Below are 25680 nucleotides of genomic sequence, written 5' to 3' on the forward strand. Positions count from 1 at the left end.
TACTTGTTAATTTATTTATTATCAATTATTATTTTACAATTAATTAATATATTAAATATATATTATATTTACGTTAATTTATCTCTTAATAAATAATTTTTTATATTCATTGATTAATCTAGTGAGAAATTGTTCTTATTAATTTATTTAAATAAATACATTTATAAAAATTTACTTATATAAGTAATTATTTTATACATATATATATATATATATATATATATATATATATATATATATATATATATATATATATATATATATATATATATATATATATATATATATATATATATATATATATATATATAGTATATATATATATATATATATATATAATTATTTAATTTATTAGTAAGTTGTGGCAATTAATAATTTGTTTTTTCGTCTACTATGGCAGTTTAGTAGTATTGTCAGTTCAGTCTAAGATCACTAGATCGTGTCAAAATTCTGATAGATAGGAAATTCTGTCAAAATTGTGTCAAAATTCTGATCGTGTCAAAAATCGTGATAGATAGGTTATGGCTCTCTTATTAATTATAATTAATTAAATAGTTTTGGTTTTTATGCTTTTTTATATCCTCCTTATTTAAATAAAAAAAAAATTTCACTTTACTGTTGTACTGTAATCTTGCTTTCATGAACGAAATTGAGTCCTTTTCAACTCTCGTTAAAATGAATTCTCTCATGCCATTTCTTCACAACATTAATGCCGTTATGAAACGACTTATACAAATTTCCTTTTGGTTCCGCGCCTTTTGACGAAAAATTATGAAAATTTATCTATCCGTCATACTTTTTTTCTGACCTTTTTTTTTAGCTACTTTGTGTTAGCTCAATGTTACTGTGTAATGATTTATCTAGATTTCAATTAAATTTTTGGATTTATTTGAGAGAAAAACGAAATTTTTGCTCTCGGTTATAAATGGCCACAGAATTTAACATATGATGATTACCTCAAACGCGACTGTCAAAATTTTGGTGACGACTGCTAGTGAAAATTGGTGAAGCATCTAACAACTCTCCATGCGTCCACGGATATCTGTCTCGGTGTTTCTCTTTTGGAGCTGTTGGGGCTGTTTTCCAGTCAACCAATAAATATTAAATTTGTAACCCTTTCTCTCTATTTATTCTTCTCGACATCTTTGTGATCGTATTTTGATGACCAATTTTTTTGAATATTTTCTTTTTATTTTTGTCTTTTTTGTATTTTTCAATATTTATGCTCGCTTGAAATATCTTAACCGTGAGAAGCATGAAAATGTAACATAACGAATAATTGTTATAAGGTAAGAAATACGTGTACAATATATCACTTAAAGTAAGTTTCTGTTATAACGTGTTAGAACTCATTGTTATTCCAGCTGTCAAATTTTTGTCTCTTTTCTTTCCTTTTTTCTTTCTTATTCTTTTTTTTCTTCTAGTCTTATTTCATTTATTTTTCATTAGAAGTGACAAGATGAGAAAAAAATCGAAAAGGAGAAAAAATGGGGATCTTTACAACCAGTGAAAATGAAAATGCAAAGCAAATATTTCGGCCGAAATCTCTGCTTGATCGTCCTCAGTGCAAAATAAGATAATTAAAAAAATATTGTAAAAAAACAACTACTAAAATAAATAAAACAAACCATAAAAAACGCTTAAAATAAAAGCAAAACCCTTCCTAAGTAACGGAAAACGATTCACAGTATATGCCACTACTATATGCTGGTATATACCACTACTCTTACACAGGATAATAACATCAACACAAAATCATTTATTCAAGTTGTGGTATATTTTCACTAATTTTATTTCAGTGAAAAATGAAATTATGGTTCCTCATTATAACTTAATTCAAAAGTGTTCACCGTAAGAGTAATATATAACATAGATCATAAATTTCTTTAACATGGGATCTGAGCCTCATTGTCTATCTACCTGTCAGATTTTTTGTCTCCTTTATTTCCTTTTTTTTATTATTCATTCTTTTTTCATTATAATTTTTTTTTTTCACCAGTGGAAGTCCTGTTTGACTCCTTTATCACTAATTTTATTTCAGTGAAAAATGAAATTGTTGTTCCTGGTTGTAACTTGCCTCAAAATTTCACTGGCGACTGGATCAATACGGCTAATATTGATGCCGATGTTGTCATAAATCAGACGCACATAATTGAAACCTGGCATCCCGATGTTGGCAGATACAGACAGACTATTTATGTCTGTAGGGAGCAGAGAGGCACCCGTTTCTTGATGACGAGACAGAACGTCGACGGCTGGTTAGTCAGTTTTTTCTAATCTTGGGTGCATCAGCTCGAAAAATCGAGCTGTAATATGTAATAAAAGTTGATTCGAGGCATATTTGCTGAAGCATCATTGTGAAAATGTTGCATCCTCTAACATTTGGGCAACCTCTACCACTTCCAATGAAAGTGGAGTTCTTAAATATTAAATTTCGAAATGTGAATAGTAAATTTTGGTACTTGTTTTGAATCCTGTAAGCACGTGAGAAATGAAGTCGTTAATGTTAATGGAATAAAAAAATAGGATGAAAATATAATAGTTTATGAACAAATTTGGGCTATATATCTGCACATTAGGGGGGAGGGGGTAAAGCATAGCAAAAATTAAATACGTAACATAACCTAACCTAGGTACCTTTTTTTGCCCCTTCAACCCCAAAAAACTAAAGTTTAAATCTTCGTCACGTAGTGAGCAATATCTCATTAACCAGCGAAAACCTGTTTTTCATACAGCATCTTTGAGATTTCGATGCGGTCTTTCTTTTGTGCTTACCGGACTCTAAACAAGTAGCTAAATTTCTACAGCCAATAAGACAGGAAATAGCTCACATGAATAATTTGTTTTCGTCGGTTGAATTCTGACTAGCGATGCGAAATTCGACTCCTTTCAGAACCTGGCTCCATGTTTTTGCATTATTTTCGATTTTCAAGCTTTGGAATATATTTCTTTGTACTTTGAGTATGAATTCTGTGCTGTTCATTTCGATGAAATACTAGATGAAAAATGAGAAGAATGCTTCTCTCCAGTTAATGTTTTGTACTTCATATTCCAAATAGACAATATAGTGCATATTATACTTGCAGAGATAAATCCTCTGTATTTCCAAAATAGAAAATAAAGAAGTCTTGTGACGCAGCTGGAAATAATTTAGCGAGTCACTTTGATATACTCCCTCCATATCTGAGAGATTTTTCAATTTATAAATTTGCATTTAATTTTAAAAAAATGCAGGTGTCAAAAAGTGTCTATTCTGAAGGTTGGATTGATTGAAAATATGTTTGACCCTTTTCGGTACAGATTAAAGAAAGGAGAAGAAATTAAAAGTAGTAAGGGATGAGACTGTGTAGTGAAACTTAGGAAAAACTTACAATCATTTCCACAAGTATGGAACAGATGCTGGAAATTTCTGGTAATTTCGTTTTAGAATAGGTCCAACTACAGAATATCCGAAACAATATTATATATAAAAGAATGTACATATTTTAATAGTATTATTACTAATAGTGGTGAATGCAGTGAAGATTTTCTAACGATAGAGGCTTGACAGAATGGGCTAGAATAGCCATTCAAGTAAAAAAAAAAAAAAAAAAAAAAAAAAAAAAAAAAAAAAAACCTAATCTTTCCGTAAACAGAGACACGAGAAGTTTAAGTATTAACTCAATTTGTGATATTATTCTTTTAACGAACACACAGTTAATAATTGTAATAAGGTCTTGCAAAATCACCAGAGGACTAAATTAAATACTAGACCAAGACGAATAGTAGTATTGGATGCCAACAGAAAGATTATTTCACAACAAAATAATTAATTTCAAATTCATTTTCTTATTTTTGTCCAGTTGCTTTTGTGTGGTCACGAGAGTTACTCGTGAGTTACTCGTAATTGTGCATATAAATACCCTGTGCTCTTCATCACATTAATATTAATTGTATATATTGTTCTTATTGATTTGTTCTTATATTTTTTATTGTTTTTAGTTTTATGTTTTATATTTACTCTTTTAATTAGTTTCTCCTGTATTTAGCACAGAAGACGCCTAGTTTTGTCTTTCCTTCTGGCCTTAGGCCGTACTGGCCATAGACCGGCCGTAGACTTTCCTACTGGCCGTAGACCCGTTGTTTTGTTCTTTATTTTGACATATGTTTAAATACATTGAAACATTGCACATTTATATTACCATTAAAATTGCTTTATAAACTGCTGGTAGCCCCCCTCCCCGACCCCAAATAAATGGGGCGAGGTTCAAGGTCTTTTGAACCTTTTGAACCTTTGTGCCTTGTCTTTTGAACCTTTGTGCCGGTAGGCAATTAAATGTAATATTTAATGCTACGTAGAAAAAGATTGTCACAGTGGAAGGGTACTATTACCCCCTCCCCTCCTAGCAGGAATGATAAAAACATAGACCAAAAATGTTCCTGGGAATCAAGGGGAATTACATATCAGTTTTTACCACCCCTTCTTCCTTATGACTAATTTTATATTTATCTGGAGGCTCAATGAGAGTTAGGATATTTAGACATTAAAATGCGCTCTTTGCGACATCTCCACGCCTCCCCCGCCTACAAAACCCACCGGCCCTCCTTCATAATAGCTGATGCGTAATTATACATCACTAAACATAATTTCATGAAAAATCAAGTGAATCAACAAAGTTAAATCAAGCGTTAGGATAAATGTCTGTATTAACCATTTATCTTGTAGAGAGCACGTGACTTCTCAAGAACAATTGCGCCACCATGTGGCATAACCTCCTTTGCAACTGTGAGGCTCAGTGTATAGTTTTTGATACTATAAATCGATTATCTATCTCAGAATTTTCAATCGGTAGCAACTTGGTCCGTTTTTCGGCAAATTCGTAGATTCGTGCCGTGAGATGGCGGAAAACGCCACTTTCCCGTGACACAATCTTTTTAGTCACTTTAAAAGGGCACTAGATCTTTTAATTTTTGTTCAAATGAGCATCTAGTTTAATACGATCACCCTTGGAGAAAAAAATAATAAGCACGTATCCACGATCATTCTTCTGGGGAAAGAAAAATGGAAATTTTCTCATTTTTACAGATAGGAGCTTTCAGTGGTGAATTGAAAAATATTAGTTGACTATTGAACTTTTGCATAAATCGTTAAGAAAATTTTCAGTTTAGCCTCTGATACTACATTTTGTTAGACCTGGTTTGTGGTATAAAGGGGGAGGGGTAAGGGGCTGAAGCTCCCCTATCAAGGGGCTATCGTGCTACAGAATAATATTAGTGCAGACAGTTTCAATCCATAGAAGAAGGCAGGCCTAAAAAAAATTTTCACAGGGGTCTCGAAAACATAAAAAAATAAATTTTTAGCAACGAGTATTTATAGTCATCCATCCGGCCATTATCAGGGGGGAATTTGTCAAATGAATTTGACAAAAAAAGGAAGTGTGCATCTTGAAAATATGCGTGTGCAAGTTTCAAGATGTTTTCGCATATTTGATGTTTTCGCAAGTTTCAAGATGTTTTCGCATGTTTCACATATTTGTGCAAGTTTTCTAGCCTTTTTGCGTTTTTGCTCAGTGAATTGGTGAAAGGTGAGTGAAAACTAAACAAAGTTAACTGCCAACCTTCCACTAGGTTCTGGCCTAAGATAAGTTGCTATGCACTGTTTTGGGTGGTCATGGCTTGCCTTACCCGAGGAAGCTCAAATCCTTCTCATAAAAAGAAAAAAGAAATGATTTGTTTCCTTCTCCAATTACTAACCTTCATTAAAGCCAGCAGCTGAAACAATTTGAACATCCTGGCATCACTTTCAAATGTTCAACTTACTTAAAATAAACAAACATATAAATCATGGTAAGGCTTTTCGGACACCTCATTTAAGGTATCTTAGTCATGAAAAATACCCACAATTTGTTCTGATTTTAGATTGCGGATTTTTTCCCAACTTTCCCTTTTCATTGATTGAGCCACTCAGAAGCCAAATCGATATGTTCTTCTTTTTGGATTGATTTTTTTTTTAGATCGCACTACATTTTAGATTGTAGAATCAAAGCACTTGATAGCTGTAAATGTGTACGTTCTTATAAAATTTTCCGAAAAATAAGAATCAATATTCTAGTTTACCTAAAAGTGTTTTGGCCATGGATTTCTCCCCTTGTTTTCCCATGTCAAGTGGCCAGACTAAAAAACGATAATAATACCTGGAAGGCACATGGCTCTTTACTTAGATAGTGCGACAGCATTGCATTTGATTAGTTAGTTTTCGTCTCTGACGCGCTCAATTGTTTATCAATTTGCAATTGAAGTTTAAGCTTTAGAGTTATCCCTCTAGTAATCAGATAATCTTGTTTACTTTTAGCCAAAAGGACTTCATTTGCTTTGATTTTGTACCGCGTCATCACAACATTATTAGATACAGAAAGAGCGTTGCCCTGAGCATAGATGACTTCTCGACTGTTTGTTCTTGGGCGAGATTTCCTGGTAGGGCGGAATGGAGATACGACCTTTTGTTAAGTATGTTTCTTTTCTTGTATATATTTCTGAATTCGTCTTATTTAGTTTATAGGATAAAATATGGTCATTGAGATTAGTTAAGGTCGATTTATAGATTTTGGTTCGCAGCTAAATATAATTAAAGAAACGCCAAATGTATGTTTGCTGCCAAAAAAGGAAATAAAAAATATTTAAGTATTCAGTGTAAAAAATAGAGGTGAAAGTCAATTTACAATAAAAAAAGACGAAAAAAAACCTACAACCCTTACTTCTATGACTAACAGAGTTTGCTGTGCTTGGTTTCGTGATACTTTGCGTTGCCCTGAGTACATACGACTTCACGACTGTTTGTTCTTGGGCAAGATTTCCTGGTTGGGCTGAATTTAGATGTGACCTTCTGTTGGGTATGTTTCTTTTCTCATATATATTTCTGAATTGGTTTTATTCAGTTTATAGGATAAAGCCTACGCAGGAAGATTAGTTAAGATTCATTTTATAGACCTTGGACACAACTGAATATAAATAAATAGACGCCGAATATTTATTTCTTGCAAAAAAATACCCCTGGTAAAAAAAATAAGGAAACTTAAAGGGAAATTTGAAATAAAATAAAAAAGGAAGACAAACAAGACCACAAACCTTACATTTACGCCCCTTTATCAGTGTGTGCTGTGATTTGTTGTCTGATACTTTGCGTTGCCCTGAGCACAGATGACTTCTCATCTGTTTGTTCTTGGATAAGATTTCTCGGTGTCGCTGATTGAAGATGTGACCTTCTGTGGAGTCTTTTTTAGATTTATTCCTGAATGGATTTTCTTTACTGTATACTATTAACCCTACCCAACAAAATTAGTTAAGATTACTTTTAAAGACCTTGGTTCGCAACTAAATTTAATTAAAGGAACGTCAAGTAAGTGTCTCCTTTTAAAAAGGAAAAAAGATGTAAAACATCAGAGTAAAAATAAGGAAATTTAAGGGCAAATGCAAAATGGAATATAAAACAAGACGAAGCAAGATTGAAAACTACTTCTATGCCCCTGTATCAGAGTGTGTTTGTGATTCTTTGTGTGATATTTCATGTTGGCCCGAGTACAGATCACTTCTCTACTGTTTGTTTTTGGGCTATCTTCCCAGGCATCGCTAATTTTTTCGTATTTATTTTTGAATTCGTTTGGTTTATGTATTCGATAAACACTACTCAGTAAGATAAGTTAAGATTTAATATGAAGACCTTGGTGGAATATAAATATCATAAAAGGAACGTTAGACCTATGTTTTTTGCAACAAAAAAGCGAACAATGTATGCAAGGAAGAAGTTCGAAATAGAATAAAAAATGAAGATGAAGTTTCATGAAGTTTTTCAACTTGAAAATAAATTTCGGCTCTGGTGAAATTGGGAATGAGTTTTTTTATGACCTCGTGGATCTACAGATCACGAAAGAGCGTTGAGCATTGATATCTTCTCAACTGTTTATTCTTGGGCAAGATTTTCCACCGGGCCAAGTAGAGATATGACCTTCTATTAAGTGTGCTTTTGACCACACTCCAAGTGGAGATGTAGGCCTGACTCACATGTATCAATACATGTATCGAGAGGTTCTTTTAGTAGAGCTAAAGATCGTTGGGTTTGATTTCTAGGCATCTGGCTTGACCAAAATCTCCCAATTAACTGACTTGATCAAGATGAAAGTCTCCAGGAGTCTAGGAATCCTTAGAAAGCTAAAACGCATATTTCCATGGTCGGACCTTATAATCTTGTCCTACTTCTTAGGTCAGTCTTTGGCTTCATATTGCCCCGTTATTTGGACAATTGCCACTTCCGTCGATATCCTGATATTGCCCCTTCCGTCGTCGCTGATGCCACTTTTCTAAACTTTACGATAAAGCAAGGACGATTATTCACGCAACTAACCCTTCTACATTTAAACCCTCGCTTTTTTTATATTTCCCTATTTTCTGCCGTGTCGTTCTTTCACTCTTCTACAATTGCATGGCCATGTTCCTGATGCCCTATGTATTAAAATATCCTTTATTTTTGATGAGCTGTCTTATCATCTCCACACTTCCAACAACTTCTTTCACTTTTCTACAATTGCATGGTCTTCTTCCTGATACCCTATGTAATAGCATATCCTTTATTTTTGATGAGCTGTCTTATCATCTCCACACTTCCAACAAATTCTTTCACTCTTCTATGGTTTATGGTCATGTTCCTGATGCCCTATGTAATAACATATCCTTTATTTTTGATGAGCCGTCTTATCATCTCCACACTTCCAACAACTTCATTCACTTTTCTACAATTGCGTGGCCATGTTCCTGATGCTGTCTGTTACAGCATATCCTTTATTTTTGATGTGCCGTCTTATCATCTCCACACTTCCAACAACTTCTTTCACTCTTCTACGATTGCATGGCCATGTTCCTGATGCCATCTGTAATAACATGTCCTTTATTTTTAATGAACCGTCTTATAATCTCCACACTTCCAACAACTTACATATTCCTCATAGTCCATCGTTGCAGTCTGACTTCAATTCTCTCTTTGCTTGTAATACTTTTTTTTTCTGGTACATTTCTTTCTTTTTTCTTTTTTTTTATCCTCCTGTTCCTACCTGGGAATAATGTAATACAGAGGAGACTTTATTGAAGTTATTTTTGCTGTGCATTTATTGTTGAATAAACGGACTTCGGACTCTGAGTTTTTCTTACTTTCAACCCACCCCATTTTTTAACAAATAAATCGTAAAAGAAAGTATAGCGTAAAACTACGGCTTTTCAGAAATATCGCTTGAATATTCTAATTTTGCCTAGAATTTAAATTTCAATACGAGATTTTAGTTCTTAGAGTTAAAAACTTAAAATATTTTGCTACAATTAACAAACGATGAACTATTTCAGTCAATAAATAAAAAAAGCGATTACAGTTTAACGAATAGGACATATAAAGCCGGACTTAAAAAAAAACATATAAAAAATTTTTTTACTGGTGAAAAAAATAATTAAAGAAGGAAACACCCGCGAATATTTTGTAGGGGAAAACAAGGAGTTTTCGACAGGGATGAAATAAGAAAACAAAAAGAGATAAAAACAAGAAGAGAAGTTAAGAATGATTGAAATCCGAAATAAAACAAACCAAATGTACAATTGTTACTTTCCAAACAATTCAGGCAGTAACAAAGTACGCAATTTCTGCTTCTTCTGTCACATTCAGAAAGTAATTAAGGTTAAAATAAAAAAAAGAGACTTATTGGCTTCCATGACAGCTTTCGCTTTGCCATTGAATTTAATTGACTCCCCTTTGAATTTTGTATCGCCGAGTGACGTGTTCTTAGCAAAAGGTCTTTTGTCTTTAGATTTCCCGTGTCTTTATTTATTATAAAGCCAGAAAAGCTTTTTGGTTATATTTATGTGGCTTCCCTTGTCCATTGTTGAAAACCCTGTCTTTAGAAGTAATCGAGGCATCCTTAAACAGTTTAAAATAATGGCAGTGGTTGGAACCATGCTCAGCCAAAGCAGAATAGAAAGTGCTGGGAAGAACAATGATTTCAAATTACACATTTGTCAGCTCAGGTTAAATATATCACTTCTAATCTGGGATCGAATCCCGGGCCCGTATCACCGAGCAGAGATCAGTCCACCGTGTCACCACAGCACAAACATTTCAATTCAAATTAGTTCAAATTTTGAAAAAAATAGAAAGATTCAAAGGGACTCAAATCTAGAGAAAAGATAATTAATTAAAAACAATAAGATTCCGCGTACCTTTTTACTTAGATGGTGGTCAAGAGGGCGAAGTTTTAAGAAATGGGAGTGGCCATTTGTTTTCAATAGATAAAGGAATTATTGCTCGAAGTTATATTAGGATAAGATAATATTTATTCATCATGGAATACACATCCAATATTACCTTTTACTATGCCCCCAAAGGCTCATAGAGCAATTATATTGTGCCTAATTTCGAAAAGGGGTACTTGTAATTTTTTTTCTTATGAATATTTTCAACTATCATGTAGAAACTCGGTGCTTGTTATCTTCATTGGTTATTCAGGAAATGAATGACAAAGCTTTCGATTTAAGCATTTAAGTCATCCCTCCAGGCCCTCAAAATGATCTGGTGCCAGTACCTTACGGTATTTACTACCCTGAACCTCTGTAGGTAGTGTTAACAACCCCTAAGTAGCATAAGAGAGCCAATTATAGCTTCACCTGTGTAGCTAAACCGACTCAAAGCTTGGATTAAAACACTCAAAAGATAGACTTTCCAGATTCTTCTGAGGAGCTCTTCATTTACATGTTGAGTAGTTTCATTTTAATTTATTGGTCTGCTTGTTTTCCAAGGGAGATCATGTATTGTTTGTTTTAAAAGCCTTTTCAATTATCGTTTAGAAAGTCGCTGTTTGTTTACCTTCATTGATTATTCAGGAAATTAAATGCAAAGTTTTCAATTTCCTTGTTTAAATGTTTGCCAGTTTCTTAGTTTACTCAATTACATATATTTTCTATCGTAAATTATAAAAAAAAGATACATCTGCCGTTTGTTAGATTTTTCTATGTTTCTGTATAAAAACTAGCATTTTGATATTTGGAATAATTTCTAGAGAAATTTTTTTTTTTTAATTTGAAATTGTTAGTAGAACGTGTTTTTCTTTTTTATCACGCGTATAACGCGCGTATGGCGGCATGTTCATGCCGCCAGAAACTTATTACTAGGTCATAGCTCCTTTGACCGGTGGCCGGCGTTTACCCCCCCCCCCCCGAAAATATCCTCCACCTCCCTGCGAAGATGCCCCCTTTGTATTTTCCGGGGGGGTAAACGCCTAGAACGCCTTAGACCATAGATCTATGCAACCTACTTGTAATTCCTAAGAACATCTAATAATAATATTGCACTACTAATTACCGATTTTTATATATGTATTGGAATAAATTAATTTAAAATTAGATTCCTTAAAATTTAATGTTACAAAGGTGAAGCTAAGTTTCGCGTTCAAGAAAAATCTGACGTGTCTACCCGTGACAAAATTTATGTCGCTTATGTTTTAACGTTCTCCGGAGAACTTGCATCTCGATCCGGCTTTGCATAATGGTCGAGATAGGAAATGATTCTACTGTATATATCTATCTACTGTGTATAGATGTTAAGGCGATACGATGCTTTAAAAATCATTTTGTGAGCTTCGGCGTCGACTGCCCTTCTCAAAGACGGTCAAGCGAATTCTCTCAGGGGACTAGCTATCATCCAAAAATGTCGAGAATTTGTGTTTTGACTGTGAAATTTGACTGAACATACGGTGGTTTTTTATTTCCTTTTTGTCAGCAAGTTTTTCGATCAAAGCGGATGGCACCACAGAGGCTCCCAAAGCGACCATATTACTCAAATGTAGGACCGTATGCAGGATTTCTGTTCGCGGCGGGGGGGGGGGGTACAGAAAAGAACTTACATTTTCTGATGATCTAAATTTCGTTAAAACTAAGGAACTTTATATTCGACCCAAAATGGGGGAACTTTAATGGGTTTTTCAAAAATTTTTGGAAAAGTAGGTGTTGGATTTTTTTTTTCGTTTATCTGGATCTCTTTACCAAACTCAACAAGTTATGGCAAGACTACTGAATCAGGTCTAAATTATTTGGACATATAAGCTAAAAAATTTATAAGGGACGAGATAGGGTGATTTTTTAAGGTATCGTATAGACCTTAAATGGAAGCTCTAGGGGAAGATAAGGAAAAATCTTCTTTTACATCACCAGATTCGGTCTAAACAACTATTCATAATAAATTTAAAGATAGAGTAGGAGTAAATTAACCAAATTTAGCAAATATTCGGGAAACATGTAGAATTAGTTTTGTTCACACAAGCTCAGTGGCGGATCCAGGGGGGGGGGGTGAGGGGGGTTGCGTGCCCTCCCCCCCCCCTAGCGTAGTCTAAAATAGTGTAATTTACTTAATTAACCCAATTTTGCGTTAATTAAACTTGCTCCTAACGCAAGTTTATCGGATCAACCTATTTTGTGCTCCCCCCCCCTTAGATTTTTTTTTATCGGATCAACCTATTTTGCGCCCACCCCTAAAGAAAATCCTGGATCCGCCCCTGCACAAGCTATTGTAGTCAAGAATAAATTCAAATTAAATGGCGGCCGCACTTACAATATACAATCAGTACACAATATACAATATACAATCATCCCAAATTAGGTCATTACTAGAAAGAGTGGGAATGCCTTATTTATGGAATGACGATCTTGGTTCCCGTGATCTACCAACAAATTTAGTAAACCAGGTATGATTTATCTTAGAGGGTGAAGAAATTCAGTATTGGCAAGGGCTGATATTAAATTCCACTACATTGAATCATTATAATCAGGCTAAACCTAGTTTTGGAGAGGAAATTTATTTTAAATTTAATTTACCGGCTATGATTTTATGTCGATGGATTCAGCTTAGGGCGAATTGCCTCCCAATCCAGAGCAGGCAAATGGTGTTTGACAAGGGGATAGTAAATCCTGATAGTCGGTACGTGTGTCCTCTTTGTAGTGATGAGGACGAAGATTTGAACCATTTTCTCCGAAGGTGCCTTGTGCTCTCTGATTTAACGGAAAAATACTTATATGGGATTGTTTTGCTGCCTCCTGGAATTTTACAAAGTAGTAATCCAACCACAATATTTCGTATTGGTGCGTACATAGAGAAGGGATTAGAAAGAAGGATTATTTGGAATTAAACGGAATTATATGGAATTAAACTTATTTTCTCAATAATTTACCATAAGGTATTTTTTGCTATGTATCATGTTAATGTGTGTTTCGTAATTTGTTCTGTTGTGATTTCTTTATTTTTCATAAATTTTTGTGTGTATATGGCTTTTGGGCTTTTGAAATACACGATCTATCTATCTATACAAAAATAAAACATATATAGTATGCGCCTATGTGCATACAGTATGTACTTATCATCTTACCACTCTTTTCTATTTTCCTAAATTAAAATTTTTTAATTCAAAAAATAAGATTTTATTTAAAAGCAGATAGAGTATCCTTAAATATGGAACCAAGAAGGCGAGTACTCTTTCTATCGATCATCATACTTCTTCTGGTATAAATAAGCGACGGCAAACATTCGCACTATTTCCCCAATTACTCTGAGAAACAAAATAGGAAGTTTTTGAAAAAGAAAAAAAGAAAAAAAAAAAAGAAAAAAAACAACAACAGCAAAAAATAGAATAACAGTACAATAAATTAAAAAGAAGGTAAAACAATTTGGCACCAAACAAATAAAATATCTTAAAACAAAAATGCGTTAAAAAATTCATGCAGGTATTTACTTTATGACCTCAGGAGACATAAATGATCTCTGATGTTTTTCAATACAATTTTACGGGAATTCGTTGTCTGTTTAATATGAATTTTTGAATATTTCGCATTGTTCCTATACATTCCATGAACAGTCTTTGGAAGCTCTAAAAGAGAAGTTGATTTATTTTAATAGCCAAACATCCAACTCCCATTCGATGGCCTGTAGCAGGAAAGTTCAGTTTCGCCCAAAAAGGATATTTACCGTTTACGCAACAGATCCGAGGAGGTATAACCGACGCTCCTCGACCAGAAGTAAATTGTCGCAACAACGTATCTGTTGCGTATGTATGTGATACAGAGCAACGTGACCTTTTTATTGACGTTGATTATTGTGCTGATGTTGATCATTTAGGTCGGCCTGTGGATATTTATAGTAAGTTGTAGGTTGGCAGTAAACACTGGATTGTGAATTAGTAGATGTAGCGCATTTTTCTTAGATTTTTTAGTGTATTTTTTTTCTTTTTGTATAAGAGAGACGTAGTTTCTAGAACTCTTGGTAGCTTTATAACAATTAATTTCAGAAAGAAACTTTTCCATAAAAAGGAAAGAAAACGACATAAATAGTTATTACTAAAACAACATGAAAACAACAAAACACAAGCAGGGATAATTTCTAGACAGAATGAAGAAAAGAAAATATCGAGAAATACGCAGCTAAAGCCTTGCACATTGATAATTAACATAGATAATACATTATTGCAAAATATGATATGACATTGAAGCAATATAACAAACTGCTGTCTTGTATTTATTAAATTGATTTTTTTATTCATTAAATTTCTTAGTACTTAAAGAAAATATTTTCAAATTTAACTTAATAAATGAATGAAGTGACTTTGGAAATATTAAATAAGTGCATAAAATATACTAATTTACTACATTACTTCGGGATGTTATCATGCCCCAAAATTTGGTATATTTGCTACCCCGGGAGAGCAAATGCTTGTTTGTATAATCTTTTTGTAATTCCTCTAATTTGATTAAATAGAGGGCGGATTGCTGTTTCACCATTGCATCAAAATTGTTATTAGAGCTTTCAATTTGGTTTGGTTAATTATCTAAAACTATTTAGTAAATTATTGAGGAAACTATTTATAAAGTTACAAGTTCCACCGCCATATTAACAAAGAAAGAAAAGGGTTTGTGTTCAACTGGTTAAAGCTGAAGTTCCATTTCATTCAGTTGAATTTCAGCCAGCATGCCGCGATTAGAACAATTCCGTCTTCTAGCCTCCCTCTCCTTCTAGCTTCCGTCCCTATCCGTTTTTATCCGTCTATCGTTTCTTATCCGTATTCTTCTGGAAATTATTTATTCGTCTGGATTAGAACAATTCCGTCTTTTAGCCTCCGTCTCCTTCTAGCTTCTAGCCTCCTTCTAGCTTCCGTTCCTATCCGTTTTTATTCATCCATCCGTTTCTTATCCGTATTCGTCTGGAAATTATTTATTCGTCTGGATTAGAACAATTCCGTCTTCTAGCCCCCGTCTCCTTCTAGCTTCTAGCCTCCTTCTAGCTTCCGTCCCTATCCGTTTTGATCCGTCCATCCGTTTCTTAACCGTATTCGTCTGGATTAGAACAATTCCGTCTTCTAGCCTCCGTCTCCTTCTAGCTTCTAGCTTCCGTCCCTATCTGTTTTTATCCGTCAATCCGTTTCTTATCCGTATTCGTCTGGACATTATTTATTCGTCTGGATTAGAACAATTTCGCCTTCTAGCCTCCGTCTCCTTCTAGCTTCTAGCTTCCGTCCCTATCCGTTTTTATCCCTCCATCCGTTTCTTATCCGTATTCTTCTGGAAATTATTTATTTGTCTGGATTAGAGCAATTCCATCTTCTAGCCTCCGTCTCCTTCTAGCTGCTAGCCTCCTTGTAGCTTCCGTCCCTATCCGTTTTTATCCTTCCATCCGTTTCTTATCCGTATTCTTCTGGAAATTATTTATTCGTCTGGATTAGAGCAATTCCGCCTTCTAGTCTCCGCCTCCTTCTAGCTTCTAGCCTCCTTCTAGAGTCCGTCCCTATCCGTTTTTATCCGTCCATTCGTTGCTTATCCGTATTCGTCTGGAAATTATTTATTCGTCTGGATTAGAGCAATTCCGTCTTCTAGTCTCCGCCTCCTTCTAGCTTCTAGCCTCACTCTAGAGTCCGTCCCTATCCGTTTCTTATCCGTATTCTTCTGGAAATTATATATTCGTCTGCATTAGAGCAATTCCGTCTTCTAGACACCGTCTCCTTCTAGCTTCTAGCCTCCTTGTAGCTTCCGTCCCTATCCGTTTTTATCCTTCCATCCGTTTCTTATCCGTATTCTTCTGGAAATTATTTATTCGTCTGGATTAGAACAATTCCGTCTTCTAGCCTCCGTCTTCTTCTAGCTTCTAGCCTCCTTGTAGCTTCCGTCCCTATCCGTTTTTATCCTTCCATCCGTTTCTTATCCGTATTCTTCTGGAAATTATTTATTCGTCTGGATTAGAGCAATTCCGTCTTTTAGCCTCCGCCTCCTTCTAGCTTCTAGCTTCCTTCTAGAGTCCGTCCCTATCCGTTTTTATCCGTTCATTCGTTGCTTATCCGTATTCGTCTGGAAATTATTTATTCGTCTGGATTAGAGCAATTCCGTCTTCTAGCCTCCGTCTCCTTCTAGCTGCTAGCTTCCGTCCCTATCCGTTTTTATCCTTCCATCCGTTTCTTATCCGTATTCTTCTTGAAATTATTTATTCGTCTGGATTAGAGCAATTCCGTCTTCTAGTCTCCACCTCCTTCTAGCTTCTAGCCTCCTTCTAGAGTCCGTCCCTATCCGTTTTTATTCGTCCATTCGTTGCTTATCCGTATTCGTCTGGAAATTATTAATTCGTCTGGATTAGAGCAATTCCGTCTTCTAGCCTCCGTCTCCTTCTAGCTGCTAGCCTCCTTGTAGCTTCCGTCCCTATCCGTTTTTATCCTTCCATCCGTTTCTTATCCGTATTCTTCTGGAAATTATTTATTCGTCTGGATTAGAGCAATACCGTTTTCTAGCCTCCGTCTCCTTCTAGTTTCTAGCCTCCTTGTCGCTTCCGTCCCTATCCGTTTTTATCCTTCCATCCGTTTCTTATCCGTATTCTTCTGGAAATTATTTATTCGTCTGGATTAGAGCAATTCCGTCTTCTAGTCTCCGCCTCCTTTTAGCTTCTAGCCTCCTTCTAGAGTCCGTTCCTATCCGTTTTTATCCTTCCATCCGTTTCTTATCCCTATTCGTCTGGAAATTATTTATAAACTTACAAATATCTAGTGCCGAATTACAATACTTTGTGTTCTAACTAATTAAAGTTGAAAGTCTTGCCAAATTTCAGCTAGCATGCTGCGATGAAAACAATCGCTTCTTCTATCCTTCGTCCCTATCGTTTCTATTCGTCTGTCTGTTTCATAACCGTCTGTGTCCGTTTTATAACAATAATAACGAGTTGTATTAATGACGCTTCTTTTTATCTCTCCAGAATATTCAACACGAGCACAGTACCTTCAAAGAGGTTAGAGGGAAATTCTCACTCTAGCATATAACCCCAGATTTTTACAATTAACCTCATTAAGGGCCCTAAAAAAATTTTAGAAATGAAACATTCCTTTTCCAAAAGAATTTCGATGATTTGACCAAGACATATAAATTTTTAATTTTGTGGAATAATTCCAATTTCCTTGCAATATGTTTTTGTTTCATAAAGGATATGATGAAAAAAAAAACAGCCAAAAAACAAAGATAGGCCAAACAAAAAGTTGCAGATATTTCTTATTTATATATACCTAATTAAAATAAATAAAGCCTAAACAACTTTCGTATTAAAAACAATCATCGAAAAATTATTAGGAACACAATTGTTGAACTGCATTTTGGAAAACAAAACACAATTGGTAAAAAGTACCTAAAAGGAAAAAAACGAAAGAAAAAAATTCACTGCCGTGACTTAATTCTATAATTAACTTGCTAATCTGTAATTAATTTCTAGCTCGCCTTTTTGAACACGCACCAACATCAAACCCCTGATTAATTGCGTGATATTTGGAATAAAACCAAGTAAACTTTTTTTTTAGAAATCTATCACAACTGAAGTAAATTGCCCCCTCTCTTGTCCCTATTAATGGAAGAACTGTAAATAGACACCTTTTTTAGTTTAAAAAGTACTCGAATACGGTGTCAACTAATCTTTGATGGACACTTATTTTACGGTTTTAAAGTTTGATGCTGGCAAAGAACGTTGTATTAATGTTGAACAAAATAGTAAAATATTATATGGTACCCCTTATGGGTGTCATATAACAATCTCTGATAGTAACAATCTCTGATGGACGCTTATTCTACGGTTTTAAAGTTTGATGCTGGCAAAGCACGTTGTGTTATTGTTGAACAAAATAGTAAAATATTATATGACACTCCTTATGGGTGTCATATAACAATCTTTGATAGTAAAGTAAGAATCTTTGATGGGCTTCTATCTACGGTTTTAAAGTTTGATGCTGGCAAAGAAGGTTTCGTAAATGTTGAACAAAATAGTAAAATATTATATGACACCCCTTATGGGTGTCATATAACAATCTTTGATAGTAACAATCTTTGACTTTAAAGTAACAATCTCTGATGGACACTTATTATACGCTTTTAAAGTTTGATGGTGGTAAAGAACATTGTGTTAATGTCGAACAAAATAGTAAAATATTATATGACACCCCTTATGTGTGTCATATAACAATCTTTGATAGTAAAGTAACAATCTTTGATGGGTATTTATCTTCGGTTTTAAAGGTTGATGCTGGCAAAGAACGTTTCTTAAATGTTGAACAAAATAGTAAAATATTATATGATACCCCTTATGGGTGTTAATAGTAACAATCTTTGATAGTAAAGTAACAATCTTTGATGGACACTTATTATACGGTTTTAAAGTTTGATGGTGGTAAAGAACGTTGTGTTAATGTCGAACAAAATAGTAAAATTTTATATGACACCCCTTATGGGTGTCATATAACAATCTTTGATAGTAAAGTAACAATCTTTAATGGGCATTTATCTTCGGTTTTAAAGTTTGATGCTGGCAAAGAACGTTTCTTAAATGTTGAACAAAATAGTAAAATATTATATTATACCCCTTATGGGTGTTAATAGTAACAATCTTTGATAGTAAAGTAACAATCTCTGATGGACACTTATTATACGGTTTTAAAGTTTGATGGTGGTAAAGAACGTTGTGTTAATGTCGAACAAAATAGTAAAATATTATATCACACCCCTTATGGGTGTCATATAACAATCTTTGATAGTAAAGTAACAATCTTTGATGGGCATTTATCTTCGGTTTTAAAGTTTGATGCTGGCAAAGAACGTTTCGTAAATGTTGAACAAAATAGTAAAATATTATATGATACCCCTTATGGGTGTTAATGGTACCAATCTTTGATAGTAAAGTAACAATCTCTGATGGACACTTATTTTACGGTTTTAAAGTTTGATGGTGGTAAAGAACGTTGTGTTAATGTAGAACAAAATAGTAAAATATTATATGACACCCCTTATGGGTGTCATATAACAATCTTTGATAGTAAAGTAACAATCTTTGATGGGCATTTATCTTCGGTTTTAAAGTTTGATGCTGGTAAAGAACGTTTCGTAAATGTTGAACAAAATAGTAAAATATTATATGATACCCCTTATGGGTGTTAATAGTAATAATCTTTGATAGTAAAGTAACAATTTCTGATGGACACTTATTATACGGTTTTAAAGTTTGATGGTGGTAAAGAACGTTGTGTTAATGTCGAACAAAATAGTAAAATATTTCATGACACCCCTTATGGGTGTCATATAACAATCTTTGATAGTAAAGTAACAATCTTTGATGGACACTTATTCTACGGTTTTAAAGTTTGATGCTGGCAAAGAACGTTTCGAAAATGTTGAACAAAATAGTAAAATATTATATGATACCCCTTATGGGTGTTAATAGTAACAATCTTTGATAGTAAAGTAACTATCTCTGATGGACACTTATTATACGGTTTTAAAGTGTGATGTTGGTAAAGAACGTTGTGTTAATGTCGAACAAAATAGTAAAATATTATATGACACCCCTTATGGGTGTCATATAACAATCTTTGATAGTAAAGTAACAATCTTTGATGGGCATTTCTCTTCGGTTTTAAAGTTTGATGCTGGCAAAGAACGTTTCGTAAATGTTGAACAAAATAGTAAAATATTATATGATACCCCTTATGGGTGTTAATTGTAAAAATCTTTGATAGTAAAGTAACAATTTCTGATGGACACTTATTATACGGTTTTAAAGTTTGATGGTGGTAAAGAACGTTGTGTTAATGTCGAACAAAATAGTAAAATATTTCATGACACCCCTTATGGGTGTCATATAACAATCTTTGATAGTAAAGTAACAATCTTTGATGGACACTTATTCTACGGTTTTAAAGTTTGATGCTGGCAAAGAACGTTTCGAAAATGTTGAACAAAATAGTAAAATATTATATGATACCCCTTATGGGTGTTGATAGTAACAATCTTTGATAGTAAAGTAACTATCTCTGATGGACACTTATTATACGGTTTTAAAGTGTGATGTTGGTAAAGAACGTTGTGTTAATGTCGAACAAAATAGTAAAATATTATATGACACCCCTTATGGGTGTCATATAACAATCTTTGATAGTAAAGTAACAATCTTTGATGGACATTTATCTTCGGTTTTAAAGTTTGATGCTGGCAAAGAACGTTTCGTAAATGTTGAACAAAATAGTAAAATATTATATGATACCCCTTATGGGTGTTAATAGTAACAATCTCTGATGGACACTTATTATACGGTTTTAAAGTTTGATGGTGGTAAAGAACGTTGTGTTAATGTCGAACAAAATAGTAAAATACTATATGACACCCCTTATGGGTGTCATATAACAATCTTTGATAGTAAAGTAACAATCTTTGATGGGCATTTCATCTTCGGTTTTAAAGTTTGATGCTGGCAAAGAACGTTTCGTAAATGTTGAACAAAATAGTAAAATATTATATGATACCCCTTATGGGTGTTAATAGTAATAATCTTTGATAGTAAATTAACAATCTCTGATGGACACTTATTATACGGTTTTAAAGTTTGATGGTGGTAAAGAACGTTGTGTTAATGTCGAACAAAATAGAAAAATATTATATGACACCCCTTATGGGTGTCATATAACAATCTTTGATAGTAAAGTAACAATCTTTGATTGGCATTTATCTTCGGTTATAAAGTTTGATGCTGGTAAAGAACGTTGTGTAAATGTCGAACAAAATAGTAAAATATTATATGACACCCCTTATGGGTTTCATATAACAATCTTTGATGGACACTTATTCTACGGTTTTAAAGTTTGTTGCTGGCAAAGAACGTTGTGTTAATGTCGAACAAAATAGTAAAATATTATATGACACCCCTTATGGGTGTCATATAACAATCTTTGATAGTAACAAACTTTGATAGTAACGTAACAATCTTTGATGGACGCATTTTCTGCGGTTTTAAAGTTTGATGCTGGCAAAGAACGTTTTGTAAATGTCGAACAAAATTGTAAAATATTATAAGACGCCCCTTATGGGTATCATATAACAATCTTTGATAGTTAAGTAACAATCTTTGATGGACATTTGTTCTACGGTTTTAAAATTTGATGCTGTCAAAGAACGTTGTGTAAATGTCGAACAAAATAGTAAAATATTATATGACACCCCTTACTGGGGAATGTTTCTTTATTTATTAAGCAGATATGTATGAATTATAGTTTTAGTCATTTCGCAGTAGATTTGATCTGTAGTCATTATTCTTTCTCTTTTGAGCCATACGAGGATAATTGTATAGCTTTAAGCTTTTAAGTTTACGCAATTTTGATGATGAAGCTATTTGTGTCTTTTGTTGTTGCATATCCTATTACAGGCTTCCAAAGTCTAGTTATTAATATTTCTAGTGTGATTTTTTTTAGTATTTATTTGGCTTCCTTATTTATATCAAAACTAATAGGAATAAACCAGCAAGAAAAGTATATTGCATCATTGACAAACAAAAGAATTCAGGAAGTGGCATTTTTCAGAAAATAGCAATGACGAAATGATTACAAGTTGGAATATTTTTCATATGTCTGTAACAGCCATCATCAGCGAAGAAGAATAATTCAAATATATATATATATATATATATATATATATATATATATATATATATATATATATATATATATATATATATATATATATATATATATATATATATATATATATATATATATATATATATAATTCAAACAAAATAAAAAGTTAAAAAAAATGAAGAAAAAACACATAGGATAACGACAAAAATTGTTGGCTTGAATTGTATATAAATAGCTAAATGGAAGAAGTTTTTTATAAAGAGAACAAACTGTGATATTGCTCAAGGTGGTCAAGGCTTTTTTCTGTGGAAACTCAAGCTAGAAACATGTATGAGTCATCTTCAACCGTATAACTGAATTAATAGCTTGCATTATTAATTGATAATCTCCTAAAAGAAACCATAGTATATGCTCGTTTGTGAGGATTTTAAGAAAATTGCCCCCCTCCCCAACACAAAATTCAAAGTTGGCGTAGGTATGCTACCATTAATTTCAAAAAATACAAGAAATCTTCAGACAATGCGGACTATCTCGGATTTCAGGATCCAGTGTTGGTGTCCCAAAAAGTTGTCAAAATGTTAAGTTAAGAAAAAGGAGAGATTGTTGTGAATCTTAAAATTTGGTACAACGTTTCCTAAACTTGTTTGATCACAGACCGGTACGAGGTTTTGAAATTTTTTTGCAATCCATTTTAAGAAAATATTCATTTACAGATCAAATTTTAATTCTTTATATAAGTTCAATTACTTATTTGCTTATTTCATACGCGAACATTTGAAAATAATTATATTAAATTATTTAAATTAATTAAAAAAATTAAATTAATTAAGAAAATTAAATTATGCTATCTAAAACTTTAGTAAATGAATCAATCTTTGCTTCCACATCTTTCGTCCCTTATGGGAAGGCAGATGTTTTTTTTCCATCAAATAACAGTTTAAAGTTCCAAAAGCTTTTCATTTCCCAAGGATGAGGACGCAGCTTTACACGTATAGCGTGAAGTTACCAGAAACTTGTATCGCATTTCCGCTCACGCATGGATATCCTTTTTGACCATTGAATTAATTAGCTGTATGCTTTCAAAAACTTTTCAGACCGATATTACATGTAATATCGATTAAATTATTGAGTTCTTATTTAACTAAGATTAAAATTTCTTTCTTTTTAATTTCGATGGAAAAATAATCTTTAATGGACATATTGTCTGAAGAAATAGCTGGAAAGATGTCTTTAAAACTATTTTTAAGCTCGGAAGAATGCTACGGAATTGAAAGTGATAGTCAAATATTGACGAAGACCACACTGCCTTTCCATATCAAACAAACACAACTTAAAAACAATAGGGAAATTTTTTCCAAGACAGTGCAATTTAAATCGGTGAATATTTCGGCCCTATGTCCAAGGGCCGTCTTCAGCACAACATTAAAGAAAATATATATATAAAAACAAACTTACATTAAAATACGAAGTTTAAAACTAAAAATGCTTTAAAAAAAAAACGCTTTTAAAAAACCTTTAAAACAGCCCCAGTATCCTTACTTCAACAAAGTTCAACCAGGACTGATAAATAAAATGATGAGAGAGGATGAATTCAGTCAAACGAAATAAAATGAAATTATTAACTGCAAGTTTTTAAAGCTAATCTTGCTTTTTTAGCAGCTAGTCTTAAAGGCCTTTTTGTAACGGGTTCAATACTATTGTCAATTGGTTTAATAAAATATTTTGTTAGATCATTTTTAATTAAATTTGAGTATAAAGAATTCAGTGAATAACTGTCTTGGAAAAAATTTCCCTATTGTTTTTAAGTTGTGTTTGTTTGAAAGTGATAGTATTTATAGATGTAAATATCCTCCATTATAATTGGCAAGGGTTTCAATAAATTTATGAAATATTTCAAAAGATTTAGATTTCCGCCTTGAAAATTTTCGTTTCCCTAATCATATTTTTAGTTATCACAGAATGTTTTTCAAATATTTGCTTCTATATGTTGGAATCTATCCTTAAAAGAAAAAATCCCATTTATAGATGGTGGGCGTTCAGGTTTTAGCTTTGAATGTAGCTACCTTTTCTTAGCAACCAAATCAAAGAACTTGCTCCTAAATTGAATTCTTGATTGACACGGTATAGTGATTAACAGGGCATTTGGGATTCTATGGATTTTATTGGAAATTAGGAATTTTGTGGGATTATGGGCTTGGGAATTTCATGGGGTAAGTGGGACTTGGAATTTATGAAAGCTTTTCAGTAAAACCTTAAGATTTGCTGACACGAATTGGCAAAACCCTAAATGAACAATAGGTATTTTGGCATACCTACTCTCATCCCCAATTAATGAAAGGGCCGGACAGAAGCACCATTTTTAAAAAGCGGCTATATTTGATGCTATTTCGTATTATACTCCGGCTTTCGAACTGCGAATTTTTTCTAATAATATTTATTTTTAGCGTGTAAAAAAAAAACTAAGATCGAGTATTTTTAATAATGGATTTGTGGAAGTGTTTTCTGTGTAGGTCTTCCGTCTCGCTTATCCAAAGTGTTTGATATTTGAACCAAAATTCTTCCTTGAGCGTCCATGTATTGCAAATTGGAAATATATGCCAAGGAAACGCTGTTTCTCATTAAAAAAATTCAGCTTTTTATTCGCACGTTTATGGTCTTAAAATGCTTTAAGAAAGCGACTCTGTCTTGCTACCGATTGGATTTTTCTACTCTGAAACTTAAGCATTACTTTAAAATCAATGTTAAGTTATCAAGGTCATATCTAATTTTTTCCAAAAAATATTGCTCATTTCTTCTTGAGGCGCAGCATTTTCTGTTATTTTTTTTTATTACCAAAAATGATTTAGACTTAGGAAAATTTGGAACTAAAACTAAATAATTTTCTATAAAACAACGATATTAAAGAAAAGAAGCTTCTCTTGAAGTATACGCCATTTTGGAAACCTAAGTTGATTACGGCTGTGAGACGCACAGTTACAATATTTGCATTTTTATTAATCATTCTTGCTACGTTTTATTCATGAATTCTTTTCTTCTCGGTTAACTTCGAAGGTTTTCAAATTTATCATCGCCGTAAATTAACAAAGGATTCTATTTCATTTTCTATTTATATTATTTCTTTTCTTCAGCCAAGGATCCCGTTCCAATCCGATGTCCCGTTGCTGGGAAATTTAAGTTCGATCAAAAGGGGGACATTCCTTTTGAAACGCGAATCCTAGGCGGTATTACTGAATCTCCTCGTCCTGATGTCTATTGCAAACAAAATATTTCAGATTTTTCAGTCTGTGATACGGAACAGAAGGAAATTGCAATCAAAGAAAATTACTGTTTGTCTGTGGACTACAAAGGCCGGCCTGTTGATATTTATAGTAAGATGACATTGAGCTTTAAGCATGAATGAATAACAATATGTGTGGCAAGGTGCTTCTGATATTGTACGGCCATTAACCATTTAATAAAATGAGTCAACTGTTTTTTCTAACATATGGGTATAATTATCAAGGTGTTCGGTTTTTTTTGCGGGGGTTGGGGAGGGGGTCAGTTCTTGATTGAATAACAATATGTGTGAATGGTGATGCTTATGTCGCATGGTCATTAACCATTTAGTTAAAATCAGTCCAAGTGTCTCCTAACATATGGGTATAATTCATGAAGAGTTGTTAGTGTTTCCATGGGGGAGGGTTGAATGAATAACAGTATATGTGGAAGGTGATGCTTA

The 25680-nt window shown here is 33.3% G+C and overlaps 1 protein-coding gene across 1 annotated transcript in view; it reads left to right on the forward strand.

Moving 5' to 3' along the window:
- Window positions 1–25680, forward strand: part of udt (protein undicht) — a 112717-nt gene that overhangs the window by 56123 nt on the left and 30914 nt on the right. The window contains exons 6-8 of the mRNA XM_089096963.1: window positions 2042–2258; window positions 6332–6486; window positions 25091–25330. Coding sequence (XP_088953089.1) covers window positions 2042–2258; window positions 6332–6486; window positions 25091–25330 — 612 coding nt within the window. The remainder of the gene's footprint in view (window positions 1–2041; window positions 2259–6331; window positions 6487–25090; window positions 25331–25680) is intronic.

This window comes from Artemia sp. Qi Xiang Cuo, chromosome 11 (genome assembly GCF_049724085.1).
Source record: "Artemia sp. Qi Xiang Cuo chromosome 11, ASM4972408v1, whole genome shotgun sequence".
Taxonomy (NCBI): Eukaryota; Metazoa; Arthropoda; class Branchiopoda; order Anostraca; family Artemiidae; genus Artemia; species Artemia sp. Qi Xiang Cuo.